The 20,957-nt window shown below is 39.5% G+C and overlaps 1 protein-coding gene across 6 annotated transcripts in view; it reads right to left on the bottom strand.

Moving 5' to 3' along the window:
* Positions 1-20,957, bottom strand: part of FARS2 (phenylalanyl-tRNA synthetase 2, mitochondrial) — a 235,224-nt gene that overhangs the window by 147,805 nt on the left and 66,462 nt on the right. For all 6 annotated transcript variants that reach the window (XM_063401775.1, XM_063401756.1, XM_063401786.1 and 3 more), the window contains one exon: positions 15,140-15,271. In XM_063401775.1, the coding sequence (XP_063257845.1) occupies positions 15,140-15,271 (132 nt within the window). The remainder of the gene's footprint in view (positions 1-15,139; positions 15,272-20,957) is intronic.

The raw sequence follows: 20,957 nt of genomic DNA, 5'->3' as shown, positions 1-20,957 counted from the left end.
CTGCAGTGCAGACCTTGGATGACACTGAAGCAGGGACATTATTCTGAGCAGTCTGACTGGCAGTGTTGTGAGCAGTAACACTCAGAAGGCAACCACCTTAAAAACTCAAGGTGACAACTTACATTATTTTTCCTAATGTCTTTTGGTTTGTTTGCTCATTAGTTGCCAGGTCAGTGCTAGTTTTTGTGAGCTCTGCAGTGGGGATTCTTTCAGTACTTTTTACTTGCTCAGTGCATGCTCAGGAACAGTAATCCTTTTTGGGGGACTTCTTGCACTGATGCAGTTAATAGCATTAAAAAACCCCTCCAGCCTCACAGCACAGGTGCTCTGCCTCTGGAAGCACACCAGCTAAGCAACCCTTTTTGCTGGAGGAAAGCTCTAGCAGCCATCGCTACCTGGACTAAGCAAGGTTATCCACTAAGAAGGACAGCATACCAGCCTGTATTTTTCCATCCCAAACTGGCCATGCTGGTGGGGATTCAGAAGAGGCTGGATGATGGTCCCTTGCAAAGAGACAAGATGCTGACAGTAAGACTTCCATCAACATCTTCTTTCCACATCAGACAGCTCTGCCTATGACCTGCCCAGTTCTGCATTTCCCAGGAGACAGAGGCTGTGTCTATTTTCCAAAGCCTGTGCTTCCAACACTGTGCCAGGCCTAGAGCACACCATTCAGCACCTGCTTACAAGCTACTCCATGCTATGGGTCGCCCACTCCTCACTAAAATCCAAGGCTGGGCCAGAACTCTACTTCTACCAGCTAGAGATTTACTGAATACACTTGCTGACTTCCCAGGCCACTTTGCATTACTGACTGACTTCCATTGGTAGGTATGACAGCATTTTGCAACTCCTGATCAAGCCTGAAGCAACATTAAAAAGTCAATAGGTTATTATCTCCATTTCATACACAAGTAAACTGAAGACAACCATGAATGCAACAGTGATGTTAAGTTCAAGAAAATGCTACTGAATACTTTTAATACAGATATAATGCCTTCTATGCAGTTAACTATGCAAGTTTTGTAAAGAAAGCAAATCAAATAAATCAATTTCCAGCTGTAAGCATGCCTGGGCTCTGATCTTATTCAGTGCAGAAAAAGTGCTACATACATCATGTACATGATTACTAATCACCAGGACAGAGACAAATGGTATATCACCAAATGAAATGGCATACCATTCTGCAGATGGAACCAAGACTACAAATATATTTAGAATGCTTGCGAATTGATTTGAACACTTAGTAATTTTATCATATATCAGAACCTTCTACAATAGGAACAGATCTCAGGATCTGTGTTTCAGGCATTTTGCCAGCCACTGAGACCAGAAGCTGTAATTATGCAATAATATGGCTACAGGTGATGTTTCAGAAGCTGTAACTCAGGTAGTTGATGATCATCTCAACAAACGAGGAATGATACCCCATGTACATCTCAACCTTGCCTAGTCTGACAGCACTTAATCATATGAACCATAATGTAACACATGGAATTTGAGTGCCATTGAATTCCAGAAAAATTGTTAACATGCCATTTCAGGAGCATTTTCCAAACCTTTTTTTATGCATCAGTCCAAGTGCACCAAGCCAATCACATGTTACAGGAAAGCAAGCCATATGTTGTCATATTAAATAAAGTCTTATGAATCTCAGGGAGTTTTCCCATTACATTGGGACATACTTTACTGAATGTTTGTTTTGCTTCCCTCTCACAGCTTCTCCAGTAAAAAAAACCTCACAAAACCCCCAAACAAACAAACAAACCAACCAACCACCAAGCACTAGCAAGCTTTCTGAGCCAGAGATAAATGTTCAGAATTAATTGAAATGTTCACAAGAGGATGCTGTAATGAAAAAGCACCAAAAAAAGAGAAACACATGATGCAAAGACTTACCTTCCAAGTGGAAGGTGACAAGGTAGCAGCAATGCTGCCCTTACTGAGGACAAACAACTGAGGAAGGCCAGCCTCTCTCTGAGTGGATTGTAAGGTGACCTGGGACAAATCACTAAATCAAATAGTGTCACAATTTCCCCTTCTGTAAAATGTGCCTGATATAGCTTTTATAAAAAGGCATGCTGCTGAGAATTGCTACATAGGAACACCATTTTTATTATTTGTCCAACAGAGGGCATCTAAGCAGGACAACAAAGATTGGCCACATTTCTGTCACTGAGAAGAGTCAGAAGCAGTGTTCTTCTCCATTGTGTTTTCCCCACATGCCTTAAAAAGCAACTAAAAAAACCCCACAAACAAACAAACAAACAAACACACACCCAACAAAACAACAAACCACCACCAAAAAAATCCCAATGAGTTCCTCAAACAGAGGTTTCCAACGAAGGCACTTCAGCAGCTCAAGACAGCAGCTCAAGAAGATACACAGCTACCAGATGTATATATTATTGCTTTCTCAAACTTATGGCGCCTACAGGTATTCCAGATCTGTCTTAGATCTGAAGTATGATGTTGTAAGGGCACTTGCATGATGACCAACAGTAAGGTGTGAGGAGTTTTCAATAAGGTCGGACGCCACTGCAGGAAGACTGCAGTCTAATAAGGTTAAGGGACTGTGGAAGAGGCACACAAGGTCTTGGGAAAATATATCCCTTCTAAGCCATTAGACAGCTTTAGCTTGAGGTTTTTCAGATGACATGTCTGTATCAGAACAAAACCAAACCCCTCTAAAATTTCATTTAAAAAAAACCTACCCAAACAAAGGTTGTGATTCCTCAAACATTTTCTCTGTTCCAGTTGCTACTGTGTCTTAAACGTCAGCTGTCGAGAAACAGATGTTGCATCTTTCTTATTCCACATTTTCACCAGTGCTCAGTTTCTCACACCTTTCCTAACACAGCATTCTACTCCAATCCCACCCTTACTCTCAGAATGACGACTCCTCATGCTTTTTGCCTGTCCCAGAGTAAGGCTTCAGTTTCACACCTCTGCAGACATGGAAAGCACCTCTGCACACTGGATTACCCAAACTAAAACTGTCATTCTACAGGAACAGTTGAGCAAAAAAATCAAAGTCAATGGACTATCTGGACACAGACCATGAACAGAGGCCTTCAATCACCTCTCAAACACCTTTACTGCTCAAGCCATAAGCCCAGAACCAGGACTAAAGCAATGCCTGAAACAAATTCTAACCCTCAAAATTCGGTGCCCGGCACAAGACTTCCACAAGAACTGGATAACAGAGCTGATGAGCTCATGCAGGCCTCTCCCCTGCTGTCAAATTTCCTTGACACAGTTTCCTCGGCTGTGGTTTGAAAATCTTCTTGGGGTTGTCCTTCAGATGGCAGCATACTTGCTGCAATTACTCTCTTCTGCTATGAAGCCTTTTGGGTGTCTCCAGGGAGCCTGGAAGAAGGTCCCTCCAGCTCTATATTGCACAAATGTGTGGAACACATAAAAGAAATCACAGATTCAGTGTCCCTTAGTTCACCTTCCTTAAACTCCACCTGTGAACTGTACCATCACAGAGCTTTTCCCTAACTTAAGGTGTATGCATTTTTCTTCAAGCCCCAGGAGAACAGAAATAATGAAAGACAGATGGGAGTAAAGCAGCGAAAAGGTCACTGTAGGAGAACTCTTGCTTTTCAAATTGAGCCTTTCAAGGAAAAAGTTGCTGATTTTCTCTTCCTGCAGAGTATCATAAGGCAGCAAGGAGGTCATTGTAGGGGAACACAAGCTTTTTCAAAATTGAGCCTTTCAAGGAAAGAATTAATGATCTTCTCTTACTGCTGAGTATCACACCTACAGGTGTCATAGAAAGAAGACAGAAGGCTGTCTGTTCAAAATAAGTGAAGGATGTGCTGTTTTTTATGATTGCAACTGCACTTCTACCTCTAAGAATTATCATATTAATTTAATCTACAAAAACAATGCCATCGTGATCTCAAGATCTGGCCATTCCTGCTGTAAGTAGCTGCTGTTCCTTCCCTTCCTCTGAAAAACCCAATGGTCAGTTTAATGAAGAACACCAGAACGGGAGAGGGCTCTGAGGGTTGTTAAATTTTTTTTAATTTAATTATTGATCCATGAAGAAGAGGAAAGAATGGGAGAGCATTTTCTGCACCCACAGAGGTCTGCAGGAAATGACGGATTGTACTACTACTGCAACTCCTCCTGTGAATGGTGTAAGATGACACAAATTTCCATCTAGCTCATCTTTTAATTGCACTCCCTCTTGTTTTCAAACAATATTTGCTTCAAAGCATCTGGTCAAAACTTCAGGGCAACACCAGTGTTTATGAAAGTTGTATAACATAACAATTATTAAAAAAAAAATCAGCCACCGGTCATGTGAATGTCCACTGATGATCTTGCATGCTTTCCTACTCTCCCCTCTCCTATTTTTACGACTTAGTGCTTCTGTCATAGCCACAAAGATGACATATAGAACTACTGATAGGGCATCACAAAAATCACTCTATTTTCTATTCACTGAATTAGAGTCATACAAATTGAGTGCTTCTTTCTCTCCACCCCAGGATATAAAGCCTTGCTTCTACTGAGATCATTGTGTATTGACTAACTGCAGAGAAACAGAAACAGCACAAATTATGATTTTTTTGAGCTAGAAACCAGTCTGCTCAGCATTACATGCTGCCAAAACAAAAGAGCAGTTTGCTCCTTTTCCCACTAGGACAGCAGCTCATAGGGTCACATTTAAAGCAATGCAGATAGTCACCAGGGCATCACTCCCATCACCTGGACACTATTATAAAATCACATATATGTGACAGAACAACCTTGGGTATCCACTTAGGATGCTAAAACATTTTTCTAATGTTTGCTAACAGCTCCTCCAATCAGCCATATGCAGAACATAGCAAGTGCTTAAGCACAGTCTGCTCCACTTCATCAGTGATGTGTGAAAGCTGAGAGCAATGTAGCCACAGTAACTTTTGTTTAAAACTAGTGTGCAATTAAATGCATTTTCAGATAGCTTAAATGAGCTCCAGCCCTCCTATTCTGGAATGGTTCTAGTAAAATCTTATTTTCTTTGTTCCTATTGCTCACATGCCTACAATGTGCAAAACCTGCAATCAGTTATTATACCTCCTCTGAACATGGTCAGAACTTCAGGCTGTGAAGAACCAGACAAATAAACAAGTAACCATGAGAGGGGCACAGGATAATCTTGTGAGCAGAAAACCCTAGAGAAAATAAACTCTTCTGTATAACATGAAAATGCCATCTCTTAAAAAATAAATAAAAATAGCAGCAGCAAGTAATAGCAGAATAGCAAGTAAATAGCAGAACAGGTAATGTACAGTTTTTCTTTCTAAAATCACCAGCTTTTATTCAATAAGACTATAAAGCAATTTAGTACTTGGAAAAGTGAGTAATTCTGCTCCTGTCTCCATTGTGATATAATGAGTTCTAATACAGTAGCAGAGATATCCTGGTAATTAAAGTTTTTGCTGTGCACAATGCAGTATTATTGTATTAAGACTATATTTCCCCAAGATGAAAAAAAGAGTCCCAGTCAGAAGTTTATCTTTGACTGTCACTTTTGAAACATGCTAAGCAAGTCTGAACTAATATGAGAAAAGGATTCTCCTCCTTGTACTTTTTCTTTCGGAATAATTCCTTAGCTAAATACTTTTCAGCCAGTACAGTCAAAGCCCTAGCTGGAGTCTCTTGCCTTATTTAAAAAGATCCTACTAACTTTTCTTCTCTTATAATCCCCACTGCTATTTCACATCAATCACTGTTCTAAAAGAAACTCAGTAAATCCACCTTTTTTTTTTTTTAACAGAAAAAGCTCTGAATTACAATGTCTGTGACAATCTCTGTCATTAGAATAAAGAAGATTAGTGCTTTTGAATGAGCAACTTCAGGGCTGGAAAACACATTCTTTTGATACTTTTTCCTGTCTCTCCACAATTTTAAGATAAAGTAGAAATAAAAGTCATTGCAGGGTGAGGAGCTGAACAGTGCTAAAACTGCAGCCACCAGTTTATGGCCTTTTTATCAGGATCTTTTTTTAAATCTATTTATTTTTCTTGATAAAGCCAACATTTTCACCCAGAGAATACAGAACTTGCCTAGATGTTCAAATATTCAGGTAGAGTTTTTAAATAATCCCAATGATCTCAAAATCAAGGAAACAAACAAGCACTTTGCCCCCTCCACTCTCCATCTGGCCAAAAAATAAAATAGGCACAAGATGACTTCCATGATTACCTATTAAATTCCATTTGTTGCTACATACAGAAGTTTCCTCAGACCATGCCATGGTATTTAGGATCAAGCTTACTACTGATGCTCATTTCATAGTCATCAGAATATGGAACTTATGACATTTGTTCTGCTCAGGAAAAAAGAGCTATCACTTTAATATCTATTCATAATCTGTTAAGTTATTTACATGGGGGAAAAGTGTTAATAAAGTTTGACATTTTTCCCTGATTCATTTCAGGTACACCAGCAAATCCTGCCCCAAATTACTGGTACACTGCCTGGAATGGGCTCTCTCCTCTCCAAAGCTGTGCTGCAGTTGCCTTCCAGCAGCATGAAGTGTAAAACCTGATCGAGATTCTTCCCTTCCTTCTAGAAAAATGTTTATCCACGACAGCATTATCACCTTCTGAACACCTTTCTATTCATGTGTTGTAAATTTTATCCTCTCTACTACCTGTAGACACTTCCTGTTTATGAATGCTGAACAGGAAAGTAAATCTGGGTGTGTGAAGACAAAGCCCAAGCAAAACTGAAACTAAGGTAGTCTTTGTAAGACAAATGGAAATGGTACCAGTGGGACAGACATATTTCTACAAAGCTAGAGTTTGTAACACCATGCAAGGTTCTTCTGCTGGCAGGCAGTAATGAGAGAAGCAGTGGCCCAACCCTGGCTCTTGAGCTGTTCTGTGTTTGCTCACATGTGCCTCAAACAGTGGTCCCCAGCCGAGGCTCGCCCGCGTGGTCAGCAGTGGATCAGTACGCACTGGCACACGGACAGCCGGGCAATGCCATCTCCTCAGACTCCAGCCAGAGTGAGCCGTGAGAGCCTGGTGCCACTGGCTCAGCCTGGACTGCTGCCACAGCCAGGCTGTCAGCTCTAGAAAGCTGCCACTCTCTCTCAGCTATGTGACATGCTTGTATTTTCCCTTCCCCAACCCTTGTTCTCTAAAGACATGAGCCTCACTCATCACTCTGATAAAAATGGCATGAAATTCCAAAGGCTGGCCATCCACACACACTGCCACCGGTTTGCCATTTTCTTAGTACACCTGCAGAGCAGAGAGGGGGAAGAGGTGCACATGCAGCTCCAGCAGGAGACCTGCATTCCTCTCACCAACTACCAACCTCAAAGACAAGAAATGAGGCACAACAGAAGTATCCTAAGCAAAGCTTCCCCCTCCAGAAATGAGAAATCAAGATTGCATTTGCCATCTACAGAAGAAAAATACTTCCTAAAATGCTTGATCTAATCTCAGCTGAACTGAATCTGTCACAACTGAGCTTTGTGTGTCAGAGTCAGAACAGTTAGAGACATGCCTGTAGAATTTCTTCTCCAGCCTCAGCTGGGTAGTCCTGGTAAATGTCCTGGGAACAGCAAAATTGAATATTGCAACACAACAAAAACACCCAGAGGGTATCCTAGCCTGATGAGAAATTATGTTAGGCTCATTGAACCAACTCCTGGCTGATTAAAAACATTCAGCATTCACCATATAACAGTGTAGTAATTCAATAGTACTATTTAGATGTATTTTCATTTGCATAAATAAAGCCAAGAGAAACACTATTTCTGTGCCATCAATTGTTACTCTTCAAGGTTTCTGAGAGTCTCACTTTCTTTTACTTGGGAGCTGCTTAATAAACTATATTCATCATTATTTAGCCTTCTCCTGTGTGTGGTGCTCTAGTCCTCTTGCAGGATCCCAAGGAGACAAATCATAGTGAATTACTAAACCTTTAATTTACTTTTGATTAAAAAACTTAAGGGAAGGAGAAGCAATACATACACATGGGGAAACTGCTTCAAAAGCAACAGAAATTTTGGAAGGTGCAACTGCTTATCTCTTTTTTTCTTTTCTGTATTCCACATGAACTCAAATGGGCCTTACATATGTTGAGGGGAGCTCTTATTCATATAATGGAAAGATAATGCTGGTCAGTCAAACAAACACTCCTGCTGATTTCAGAGTTTGTGTTAGACTGAGTTAACCCTTTGCCACATATATTTTTGTGCAGGAGGAAATGAGGCAGGAAGACAACAGTTTCTTAAATTATGAAGATAAGGAACCTATATTCAAACTAAAAATGTAATCTTGCACCATGAAAGGGAAATTAGCCTCTAAATCTACTGGCATTACTATTCTTAAGCTAGAAAAATCATATAAAACCACAAACTCAAATGGCCATCCGAGTTTTATAATAACTACTTACTTCCAAGAATCAATCCTATACTTTTTCTTTTACAAGATATCCCTGTAAAGAAATAACACATTTCCCAGTAGCAGGTGTAATAGGATTGTCATAAAATGGAGTACTGTATTTGTTCAATATATACAAACACTACAGATTGGAAGAAAGCTTATATTAATTCTTTTGAAGAATCTCAATATTAACACAGATAATGAATCTGTCAAATGTAATAAAATCAGAGAAAGCAACATTTCAAAAATTTTATGGATTCCTTCTGTATGAAAAACTTGATGAAAAAACAGCTTTAAAAATAGAGTTGTAAATGAAGTAGAAGACAACAGGCAAATTATCTTGACAAGGAAAAGGGAAAGGCAGAGGCAAGATTTACCTTTATAACACAACACACACATCAGACCTGGTGGTGTAGCCAGAGATAACAAGAGAAACAAATAACAAATAAAACACATAACAATAAAACAAATAAAACACCCTTTGACATGAGCATCACCTCTGTATAACTCATTTCTGTGCTTTGGATTACTTATCAAGGTAAGACTTGGGACTTCCTTCCAGTCAGTTCAAAAGAAACCAAAATAAAATCAGACTGAAAAAGCAATATTCATACAAACACAAGAACTAAACTCTCTTCAATTTCTTCTTTGAGTAGGAAAGGAGTTAGAAGAAAAAAGTTTTCTATATAAGAGTCACCTCAATTTTAAAATATGTGCACTTTAGAAATTTGAACCTCTAAAGTCCTAAGAATCCAGATCTAATCTGACAAAATTTAAATCCCAAGCTACAGCTCAGCTCATGTGAAAATACGTAGTAGTGCTGTATCTACTACCTTTGTAGGGCTGGGATGCTTAGTGAACCACCAGTTACGTTTGCAGTCACAGAGGAGGGGGGCACTAATTGTTAATCTGGAGATGCTAAGGAAGTTGCCGATATTTCTGCTGTCACCCGCAGTAGATGATTCCTTTACAGTCGAGATGTGGGAGCCAACTAAGAACATCCAATTGACACTCCACACTCCTCAGTTTACGTGACTGGGCCTTTATATAAACTATTTAAAAGTCAAGTACATGTTTTGCTGGTAGCCACCCAGGTGACTACAATCACAGCTCCTCTCCTCATACAGACAGGGTGGAACACCACACATTTTCAGGGAAAATCAGGTCCTCTGCCCTATTACTTATTCCCTTATAAACTGATCAGCATTATAGTAGATACACCCATCTCTGGATGTGCCACATCCACACATTTGTGGGTATCTGTATGATGTCTGAAGAACATAGATAAATATTCAATCACATCTTTCTCTAAAAGCCCACAACTCCACACCAGCTCCATGTTTGAGCAATACAAAATTTCAGTGGCTGTCAGCTCAACAGAAGGTCTCTCAACTTAGCCAGATGTAACAATTGGTTTTTCTGATTTACACTGGGTGCGTGCGTGTGTGTAGAAAACCACACACCAAAATTAAAACTGGCCCAATACACCTGACTCTGTATTTAACTGGTCATCAATTTGTTTTATTTGTCTCATTCTGTACTTATTTTTATACATATGCACACATATGTATGTATGTATGTGCAAATGTAAATCACTAGGATTGAGGGAGACAAAGGTGACCCAGGAGCTGAGATTTAAAGCCTGCATTCAACCTCAGCTTTTTCAACAGGCCACCCATAGGCAGTCAATAAAACTCAGATGCTTCCTAATGTCCCATTAATTTTATTTCATCTGAGACACTCTATCTTCATGAGATATTCACTCTACCTTCATATACCTGCCTGAATTGGGACACTCTGCTTCCCCTCCAGTCAGACATAGAAAGAGGCCACCCAGCAGATTGATCCAAAAACCTCTACACATTCAAAAGCAAGCTTCCACCTGACTGGAAGATTTTCATTCTGTATTGAGTTTAAAAGGACAGTAGGAAAGCTCACTTTAACTCAGGCAGCTGCACTCTTTGTCTGCAGCGTGCACACGTGTCAGCCTCTGGTGTACTTCAGTTCCAGCCCACAAGCGAGGAATGACGACACCGCTACCTCAGAGTGGTCTCAGGGAAGTAAGCACAGGAAGGGCTGGGAGAGTTCAGATACTACAGTACTGTGGTTGTACAGGAGACAGAGAGTGACCTAAACTGACCCCTGAGGGATTTGGGATGCAGGGCTGTGAAGCTTATGCAGCAGATTGAAATCGCTTTGGGTGCTCCTGTGGGAAGAACCAGTCTATCCAACAGTTTCACCTCCTGTTCTTGGGAGGCCCCAGATGCTCGATACACCAATACCTCTGTAACTTTAATTCCACCTTGAAGGGTTCCAGGCATGTATTTTAAATGCATTATATTTACCCTTCTACACTACATCCATACAAACACATACAGCATTAACTATTTCAAGGTCCCCACAGAGAGCTGTTAGCAGAGACAGAACATGGGCCGGCCCACGACTGAAGCCACACGCACCATCTGCTCAAACATTTTAATGTAATTTACCAGGCAAGAGCTGAGCAGGAAAAAAACCCAATAGATGAAAGAGATTAGATTTCCCCTTCTCCAAAGTACCTCCTGCTGCTTGATATATGAACCTAACTCTCCCATAACTAACGTTTCATTTAAGAACATATTCAAAATTTAAAATAAAAAAACAACTCCTATGCCTGCAAGGTAACATTGACATAGTTCTTCTGTTAATCTGCTGCCCATTGAGAACTGTCCAGACTGATAATCCTATTGCCAAAACCAAAAAGGAGCAGACTAGTTAAGAACTTTAAAGTTGTTACTTCTACTCAAATAGCAATTTCAATGAACTTCAATAAACGAATAAAGAAGGAGAAAGACTTATTTACTGCAGCATAGAAGCCAAACAAGTTCTACATGTTAAGACTTGTATTTGGCTGAAGGTGGCAGCCCCAGGCCTAGTACTATTTGAATTTTGGGAATAAGTCCTGCAACTGATCTGTAAAAGGGATTCCAAATGGCAAAGACTTACACATCAAGAATCAGGTTTCATGGCAAACAACCTTGCACCTTTTAAAACAGAAGCAATGATCTGAAGAATCTAAGACAAACTTCTTTTATCATGTTCAGCAGTATTCATGAAGATGTTTAGACAGGGTTAGAAATTTTTCCTCTATTGGAAATACTCACAAAATTAACAAGAAACTAGGACAACTACCTTTGCTATAAATTCAGCTGGCATTTCCTCTTCCAAACCCCTACACCATTCCCTACTCCTTTTAAGCTGACAATAAAAAATAAAATTTAAAAAAATGCATAAATAAATAAAATCAGTTTTGTAAGACTTTAAATATCAGTGTTAATTTCTGATGTGAAAGGTAGAAAAATCTGCATACAGCAGGAAAGTTCTACCAATTCCTCTTACTGGTACACTAAATACAGCAGCCTTCATGATTCATAATTTTAGGGAATGAGACCTCAACCTGAGCTGCCCCCCAGAGCTGAGTATCTGGCTGTGTGCCAGGACGCTTCAACCATCAGCTAGTAATGAAAAGACATCATCTGCAGCAGCCATCATCGCCAAACCTCCCCTTCTTTTTCAACTCAAGGCTCACTAAAGGTCAACATAGCAAAATGAGTATTAGGAATTACAAGAAAAGGAAAAAAAAGAAGCCTGGAGAGGATGCAGGCAGGAGTGATCATGACTCAACATATGGATAGGCTCCCACATAGGGAGGGACTGTCTGACCAGCACTCTTTGGCTTGAAAGAAGTCAGTAACAAGAAAAATCAACTACAACTGAAATCTAAACAAAAACTAAATGGCTTAAACAAGGAACGAGAGATTCACTAACTCTTTTGGCACGACAAAGATCTCTAACTGTATCTCTAAGTTGTTGGTCACAACAAGAAAGAAGCGACTCCTCATGTAAGTTAGGCAATTTAAGACATTGCAAAGAGTAAAGTTTACTGGGACTCAAACATTTCAACAAATGAATGGAAGAAAACTCCACAATGACAACCGAAAGCAAACATACCATTTCCAGCTCAGGAAACACACAGCTGCAGGACCATATCAGGGAAGGATCAGTGTAACAATGCCTGTTCTACTCACCTGTAGGCACTGGCTTGGGAAGTCTTCATGAAACAGCAGTGCCTTGGACTTGAGGTTGGATCTGGTGTGCCACCCTTACATTACTTTATTGCATACCTCAGGAGTTAAAAATGTCAGGAGAAGTCTTACCAAAAAAATGATGGAACTCTCTTCTTTTTGTTGTTTGTTTGTGGGTTAGGGTTTGTTTTGGGGTGAGGGGGAGAGTGTTCAGGTTTGGTTTTATTTTTAAATTATTTTGTCTTCCAGTCTCATGGTTTTGAGGCAAACTTCAGTTCAATTTACTTGCTTCCGTCCTCAGCTAACATATTCTGTAACACTGAGCACTGAGAACATTGCCATTGATTTCCATCAGCAAAGGATCACACCCTAACTGCTTCCAATTTCACAGTTACTAAGCAACACTAAGTGATCACAGCCTCTGAGCAAGCAACGTCCTGTATTCAAAGGTTTGAATTGTAGAACTCCATAAAGACTTGGAACTTGGGCACCTACCAATGAACACCAGCTTTGCAAATCTTAGATATCAAACTCTTGAAGTACAGAAATACATATCTTGAGTGCTGTTAATTGAAAGCAGCTCTACTGAACCACATTTCCGTGTATACTCATCATGGACCTAAAACTGAGAATACTTTCTAATATACTGCAAAGTTTCTGTATTTTTCCGAGGATTAACCACAACAAAACCCCTTTTCTTTATGCTGAAATTCAGACACAGCACTCCTATTAAAGTTATGTATTCAGGTATAAAGATGAAAAAGAAAGCACACAAAACCAGGAAGTTAAACATCATCAGCCTCAGGGGAACATGTAACATCAACCCTTACAATTCAGTGCATCTTTGGAGTATTGCATATTTTTTTAACGATTACATAAAAACACTGTAATAGGATTTATGTTTTTCTTTTAAAACAGTATTACTGTTAGAAATACTATCACTGTGAGAAAATAGTAAATAACACCATATTCTTATTTTTTTTTGTTGTAGGAGACTTTCCTGAATGCAAACTCTTAAAAAATAATTAGTAGCTAAATTTACTTTAATGAAGATGGTACTTGCAGCCTTTAGTAAACTGTACTTGCTAATCTACACACCAAGACAACAGAAACCTTGCTTGCTGCTAAGATGGAAAATCTGAATGATCCAGAAGGCTGGATCCATTACCCAGAGAATGATTAAGAATGGAGGCTGGCTGTTCTCCCTCGGAAAATCCTGATCTGGTCTAACATTTAAAAAATGGGAAATTTCAAGGGTGAGAAAGTGCTGGAAGCCCACACATGAGAAAGCTGCCAAAAAAAAAAAAAGTTCTGGAGAAACCTCTGGTGTTTCGTGTACATCCATTCATACACACGCACAAACATATACAGTAATTGTTTTGAGACACAGTTTAGCTCTTTTCGCACCCATTAGAGGATCCTAATCATAAGAGTTGAGCAACATAAAAGCTTTTGAAGCAGAGAGCCTGGACATTGGTGTTTTACATCTAATGGAAACAATATTACACAGCAGTCTTTCACTTCCGAGACTGATTAGAAGCTGTACTGTATTTACCACACTATGAAGATAATAACCTGAGAGAACATTAGCATAAATCATTAATCATAAAGCATAAATCATTGTGGGGAAACTCTAGAAGAAGATATCTTCCTAAAAGGAAAATGATGGCATTAAAATGCAAGCAAATTTTGAGGAAAACAAGCTGTGCCAAGTAAATAGTGCAAAATTAAGTAATTGGGGCTATCATACTTCCTCTTCAATAGCAAGAATTTAGAGCACATGAAAATACAACAACAGCTTAGCAAACCAATGGGAAAAAAACCAATTGAGTGTTATGTTGGCTATCTAAAAGCCCACTTGCTGGCATTAAACAAATCATATTCCAAAAGGCTCACATACCTAATAAATAGTACTGAAAGACACTGAACAATACAAGACTGAGCACATGTAAACTGTCCTGTGCTTACTAAGGATTGCCTATCCTCTGTAAATTAAAAAGCAAGCATGTAAATTCTCCATATAAAAAATAATTAGAAAAAAAATCCATTAATTTCTCCTTGCTTCTTTAATACTTATGTGTCAGTTTTAGAAAGCAAAATGGTCAGGTGACACGTCTCTGTAATAATTTCAATTAAAATAAATGATATTACTTTTAATGCAATTTACAGCTTCATAAATAACCAACCTGAGGAAAGAAGCAACAAAACACGAGAAAAAACCTACCCACCATTTACTCAGTGACCAAATTGCAATATGAAAGATATCCCATTCCTTTTTCTCTGCTTTGGATACAGAGGAGAATTTTGATATTCCAAATATTAAGAGATGCTATTGATACTTCTAAATCGTTACTAAGAATGCACTTGACATCTCCTGGGAAAGAACAAAATGCTGCACGCCCTAACTTGCAGGTTCTCTTTTAAAGCTGACATCTGTCCGTCTCCTTACTGCACAAAATAAAAGGCAAGCCTCCTGTTTGCAGGCTTCAGGTCACTTGCTCAGTTGCTAGCCTCAAATCAGAGCATGCAAGGGCTGCATTCTACCCGAGGAGTGCTCCCACGCAGAGATGTCTGTGCTCACCAGGGTAGAAGGGGGCATTGCAGGCTGTGAGGCTGATTGCACTGGCAGTGTTTGCTAACAGAGATGTCAATGAAATAAAGCAGTTTCAGTACCTGAGTTAACAAGCTGCTGCTCCATGACCCCGCAGCCCAGGACCTCCATCCATTCTCCTTGGAAGTTGATCTCCATCTCGAAGGAAGGGTGAGTAAATGGGAAGTAGCAATCTACCCATCTGACTTGCAGTCCTGTAGCAGTGTTTAAAAAATAAATAAATATGAAAGGGTGTATGCTTAAAAGGCCATCCCTCCAACCATCTGTAAAACTTGTCCTTCAACTAATGACATGTATTACAGCAATCCAGAGAAAATAAATAGCAAACAAACTAATTTACAACACTTGTGGGCAGTGATAAATCTTAAAACCTGTGCAAAAAAAATGACTATGTCTTTTCTAATATGAAAAATGCTTTGTGCAATTCAAGCACCCTTTGAAACCAAATCAATCATTTGTCAAACTCCAGCAACCACCTGGCATCGAACAAAAATGAGCCAAGATAATGGGAAAGTCAGTAATTTTGTTATTCTTTGCACCAGGAAATGACTAACTGCTTCTCATAAGAAAAGCTAGCTAAGTCTTTAATTTTTACTTACTATTTTATGGATCATCTAGGCAAGAATTTTTTTTTCATCAAAACTTAATTAAAATACAGAGCTATTCTCTCTGTATATGTTTAAAAATGAAAGTTAAAATACATATTAATACACACAAATAGAAATATATTCTCAAAGGTTGTACATCATTAAGGTATGCAACACACACAGAGTGCATTCTGGACCCAGTAGATAAGTGTAAGGGGGAAAAGCCCCACTTGGTAATTCCCCACCATCCTCCCCAGCTCAGCACCTCTGCAGACACCACTGTGCAGAGCAAGGAAAGTCTTTGCATCTCAGAGTAGTGCAGCCAGAAGAGGGCAAGGTCTTCAGTGCTGCCAAAAGCAGAGTTGTCGCCAAAGCCCTCATTATATTTGATGAGTTTCAGTTCTTCTAATGATTTACAGATGCTTTGTTTCACTAAACATTTTTTTCCAACCATTAGATGTCAGGAAAGAAGTCTCAGAAACATGAACCATAAAAACTCGAAAGAGAACTGAAATGCTAATTCTGTAAGCTCAGCTAATGCCTTAACCCCAAATACATCTTCTCTTCAGTGAAGCCAAATGCTAATCAGAGTTAGGATCATTAAGAACCAGGCAGGTCCAGCTTCAAAAATAAGGAGCACTGCAAAAGTAGTGTGGGTGACAGCAACTGTTAACATTTCTGGTTTGATCTTCAGAGTTCTTGGGGGTTGTTTCATAAAAGGAAAGTAAAACATGAAATTGCATGATTCATAATGAAAGTTTTTCAAATAAAAATATTTTATGTAGCTTCAAGAATTAGATCTTCATGGATTACTTCTGAAACATGAAATGTGGCTACAGAAACTGAAACAATAAATTATGCCAAAGGTGTTACATGCATGGCCAAAACATAAAATATCTCCTTATAGTCACTTATCTATAAGTGGCTTTCCTAGATGGGAACTTTCCTAGATGCTATGAAATTTCAAATGGCAAGGCAGGTTTCAAAACAAACAGACTGGTATTTCCAGTTTTTCTCTGCTTTCTTAAAAGCCAACCTCGGGAAATTATATGAGTAATGGAAAAGCTTTTTGATAATTGTATATACAGAACTCAGAAAACTGGAAGCATTGCAAAAATTTCATTCACAATTGTACTGTGACTTACAGCAATCACTTTATTGCTCTTTTTTGTCTGCATGGCAATAAAAAAATACATAGATGAAAAGAGTTGTGTATATAATAATATGGTGTGCAGAAAACATTTTTTTTATTTCCTGATCTTGGCATTTTTAATCCTTGGGTTGTGCACATATAAAGTATTGTATTTAGATTGCAAAATTTGCAACTGCAGCAACTGTACTGAATATTCAGCTAGTTTGTGTTCAGTAACCACATTTAGATAATGGTTTCTTATTAATCCTCTGATTACTTAAAAAATGAAGCTCTGGGAAAAAAAAGGATTCCTCAGCTGTTTGTTCCTAATTAAAATAAATTTTAAAAGGTAAAAAAAGAATTTAAAGCTCTTTTTATTTTTGAACTTTAATGCATAATAGTACTTAAGAGGCTTCTATTTCAAATGCAAATAAGCAAACAAACAACATTCTGAATAAACAAAAACAAATTCACCATGAAGAAACAATTCTCACCTTAATTTTGTTCTCTAAATTAATAGTTAATCCCACAAACCACAATAATTTTATTCATACAGTATCCAGGCCATTTGGGAATACTTCTGTAGTTTATAGGAAAGTGTTCTTTCAGACTTTTGGCTCTAGAAGACTTTACTGAAAAGCAAAGGGTGCTTTGGCAACATTAACTGCATTTCTATAGAGTATCACAGAATAAATGGGTACATTTATTATTTAGATACAGAATATTGTCCTGGTGCTCAATATATTCCCAAGGAGTAAAGGGCATTGCTTACACTCAGCAAATTAAACCACTAAGGACTTCAAGGGATTATGATAATTAGGCTTCCTGTAGTACTATATAATTTTCCTGATTAGGCCTAGTTTATTTCTTCACATACAGCCTATGAAATACTGGCAAAATTGATCTTTTCTAGAAATTTTAGGAGGTCAAGAGACACATATCTGTCTTAAAACAGGCACTTACAAGAGCACAATGCTGAATCTAATCAAGGCCTGGGCACTAGACACAAACTCCGTAACTTCTCCGGTTCAAGGAAATTGTTTGTGCTAACACAAACACACCTGCTCTCTTCAGAGCCCCCCAGTGTTCATGGGAGTCCTCCCAGCGGGCAGAGCTCCATTCGTATTTGTGCTGGGCTGACTCTGGCTGAACACCAGGTTCCCAGCAGAGCTGCTCTACCATTCCCCTCCTCAACTGGACCAGGGGTAGAAAATACAATGAAAGGCTCATGGGTTGAGATAAGGTAGGAAGAGATCACTCACCAGTTACAGTCATGGGCAAAACAGACTCAACTTGGGGAAAGTAATTTAATTTATTATCAATCAAATCAGAGCAGGAGAATGGGAAACAAAAAATAAATCTTGAATACTACTTCCCCCATCCCTCCAGGCTCAACTTTCTTTCAGGCTCAAATCCACTCCCAAAATCTGTACCACCTCCTCACTAGCAGTGGGGATGGGGAATGGGGGCTGTGCTCAGTTCATCCCTCATTTTCTCTGCCACTCCTCCCCTGCTCCAGGGCGGAGTCATGCCCACCAAAGACAGTCCTCCATTAACTGCACCAGCATGAGTCCCTTTCATAGTGTGCACTCCTTCAGGAACCTCCTGCTCCAGCATGGGTCTCTCCACAGAGCCACAGGTCCTGCCAGAAGCCTGCTCCAGCACAGGTTTCCAGCAGGGTCCCAGCCTTCTTTGGGACTCCACCTGCTCCAGCATGGGGTCCTTCATGGGCTGCAGGTGGATCTCTGTATCCCCATGGACCTCCATGGGCTGGAGGGGCACAGCTGCTTCACCCGGGTCTGCATCCTGGGCTGCAGGGCAATTTCAGCTCAGGCACCTGGTGCACCTCCTCTCCCTCCTTCCCACCTTGTGTCTCAACAAAGGTATCTGAAGGGCTGTTTCTCACACGTTTGCATTCCTCTCCCTGTCTACAAATAGTGCAGGACTTTTTTTCTCCCTTTTAAAGTGCATTATCCCAGAGGTGCTACTACCATCACTGATGGGCTCAGCTTTGGCCAGCAGTGGGTCCATCCTGGAGCTGGCTGGCACTGGCTCTGTCACACATGGAACAAATGTCTGGCAGCTCCTCACAGAAGCCACCTCTGCCGTCTCCTTGCTACCAAAACCTTGCCATGCAAACCCAACACAGTAACTCACACGTCAGATCAGTATGGATATAGTGAATAATTATTGTTATTTCTGAACAGTGGATCCAGGTACGGAGTTGGTCATAGCCTGCACTCAAAAGTAATGGTGTTATCAGACATTAAGCTAAACAAGTGCTAGCCTAATCAAGTCTCATAATGAAAAAGGCTTGACCAAAGACACTGAAAAAGAAAAGAAAAAAAGAACAAATCAAACACATTAAAGCAGCCTAATGCTACACTACAGCACAGAAACAACAAAGCCTGAGACCCAGATGGTCTTCACTGACCAGAAATTCTCTTTGTTGCTGTGAGGATTATTTTTAGAGACGAGGTTGTGGAAGAAAAAGGAGAGGGGTGCAGGGAGGGTGCTGGGAAGCACAGGAGGTATTGAACTGTGGCCTCTTGAGGTGTGTGTCGATTTGTAAGAACTCTGCACTTTGTTGTTTCAGATAATTCATCACACTTGCAGCAGACAAGAGCTGGCTGCCCATATAAACCTGCATTAGCTCACATTTTTTCAGAAGTTATTAGCCAGACCATCATGTCCTTGATAAAAGATTTTTTTTAACTCCTTACACTCATAGATCTCCATGTACTCAAAGGAGGCACCAGTACAAGAGAATTAAGAAGGACAATGAGCAGAACATGTTTGATTTAAAAGATATCCAGTGGCAGTTCAGTGAGAACCAGCAGTGGCAAAGCCATCAGTCAAAGCACAGCATTACTCACTCTCCTGCCTTCCCTTACCAGTGCCTAGGAACTGGGTAGATAAATATGGGACAGCAGTAAATAAAAGCCATTTCATGTAAAGCAACAAATCACACAACCAGCACAGTCATTATTTTCTATTTGCTATGGTAGGATTACTTCTGAATCTCTCAGGGTGCAGAAAGCTTTTGGCAAACTACTGAGGGGTTACAGAAAGAACCGTAATTGAGAAAGACTGGCTAACTTTATGAGGAAATCTTGGACAGCCTTGTTACTAGGTAACTAAAATGAGACTACCTACACTAGCAGAACTGCATAGTGAGATGGAGGTGTAATTTCAATTAGTGGATTTTAAGTGTGCACCTTATGGAGGTAACAGAGGAAAACTAAGAAAGTTGATGTCTAGGTGTAGTATTTGAAACAGCCTCCTGACAGAAAAATGGAAGAAACTGAAAGACAGTTACTTGTAGAATGTAAAATCAGGCATGTCATACCACCAGAAAATGCCATAAAAAGAACTACTTAACATTGTCAAGTTTTCAAGACAACTGACTGGATTCTCCAGAACTTTCTCCCTCCTCTAATATCTGTCATTCCTTTGCCTATTGGCAAAGCCAGAAAGACATAAAACAACAAACTTTTGTTATAAGGCTAAGTGCAGATTCTATGAAGTCTTCAACCTTCCTCAGGACAACACAGTGGTTTTTAAGCAACTTTGTTTTGTCAACACTGAATTGTCCAAGTAGTGTGGAAGGAATCAGGTAGAGCCCAACTGTCTCATTAAATATTATGAAAACTAACCTAGAACAATGAGAAGACAAAAAAAAAAAAAAAAAAAAAAAAAAAAAAAAAAAAAAAAAAAGAGTCAGTGGTATGACCTTTCTGCAGAGATCCTGCAGAGGTCCTCAATCAATTATCAACCTGAGCTAATAAATTCCTAGAGAAGCACTGCAGAAGTAGAGCTTCCAAGTCCAGGACTTCAGGTACACGCTAGGTTATGCAAAACTAACGTGTACAGCAGACTTAATGTACAAACCAAATCTGCCTATAAAAAACAGTTGACTGAACAATACAACATTTCAGTCACTTACTGCAGCTGTGGTCATGCTGTCCTGCTAGAAAAGATGTGCAACTTCACTACAACATCCTGCTGACAGCACAGGTTATAAAGAATACAACTGATGTCAAGTACAAAGGAATGAAATTTTCACTTTTAACAGAACAAGGGGCCTTATGAAATATCCACATACAGGAAAAACATAGAAATTTACTAAGAGCAACACATTTAAACACATTTTAAATTTTA

The sequence above is a fragment of the Prinia subflava genome, chromosome 1 (genome assembly GCF_021018805.1).
Source record: "Prinia subflava isolate CZ2003 ecotype Zambia chromosome 1, Cam_Psub_1.2, whole genome shotgun sequence".
NCBI lineage: Eukaryota > Metazoa > Chordata > Aves > Passeriformes > Cisticolidae > Prinia > Prinia subflava.
This window is presented reverse-complemented; position numbering and strand designations above follow the sequence as displayed.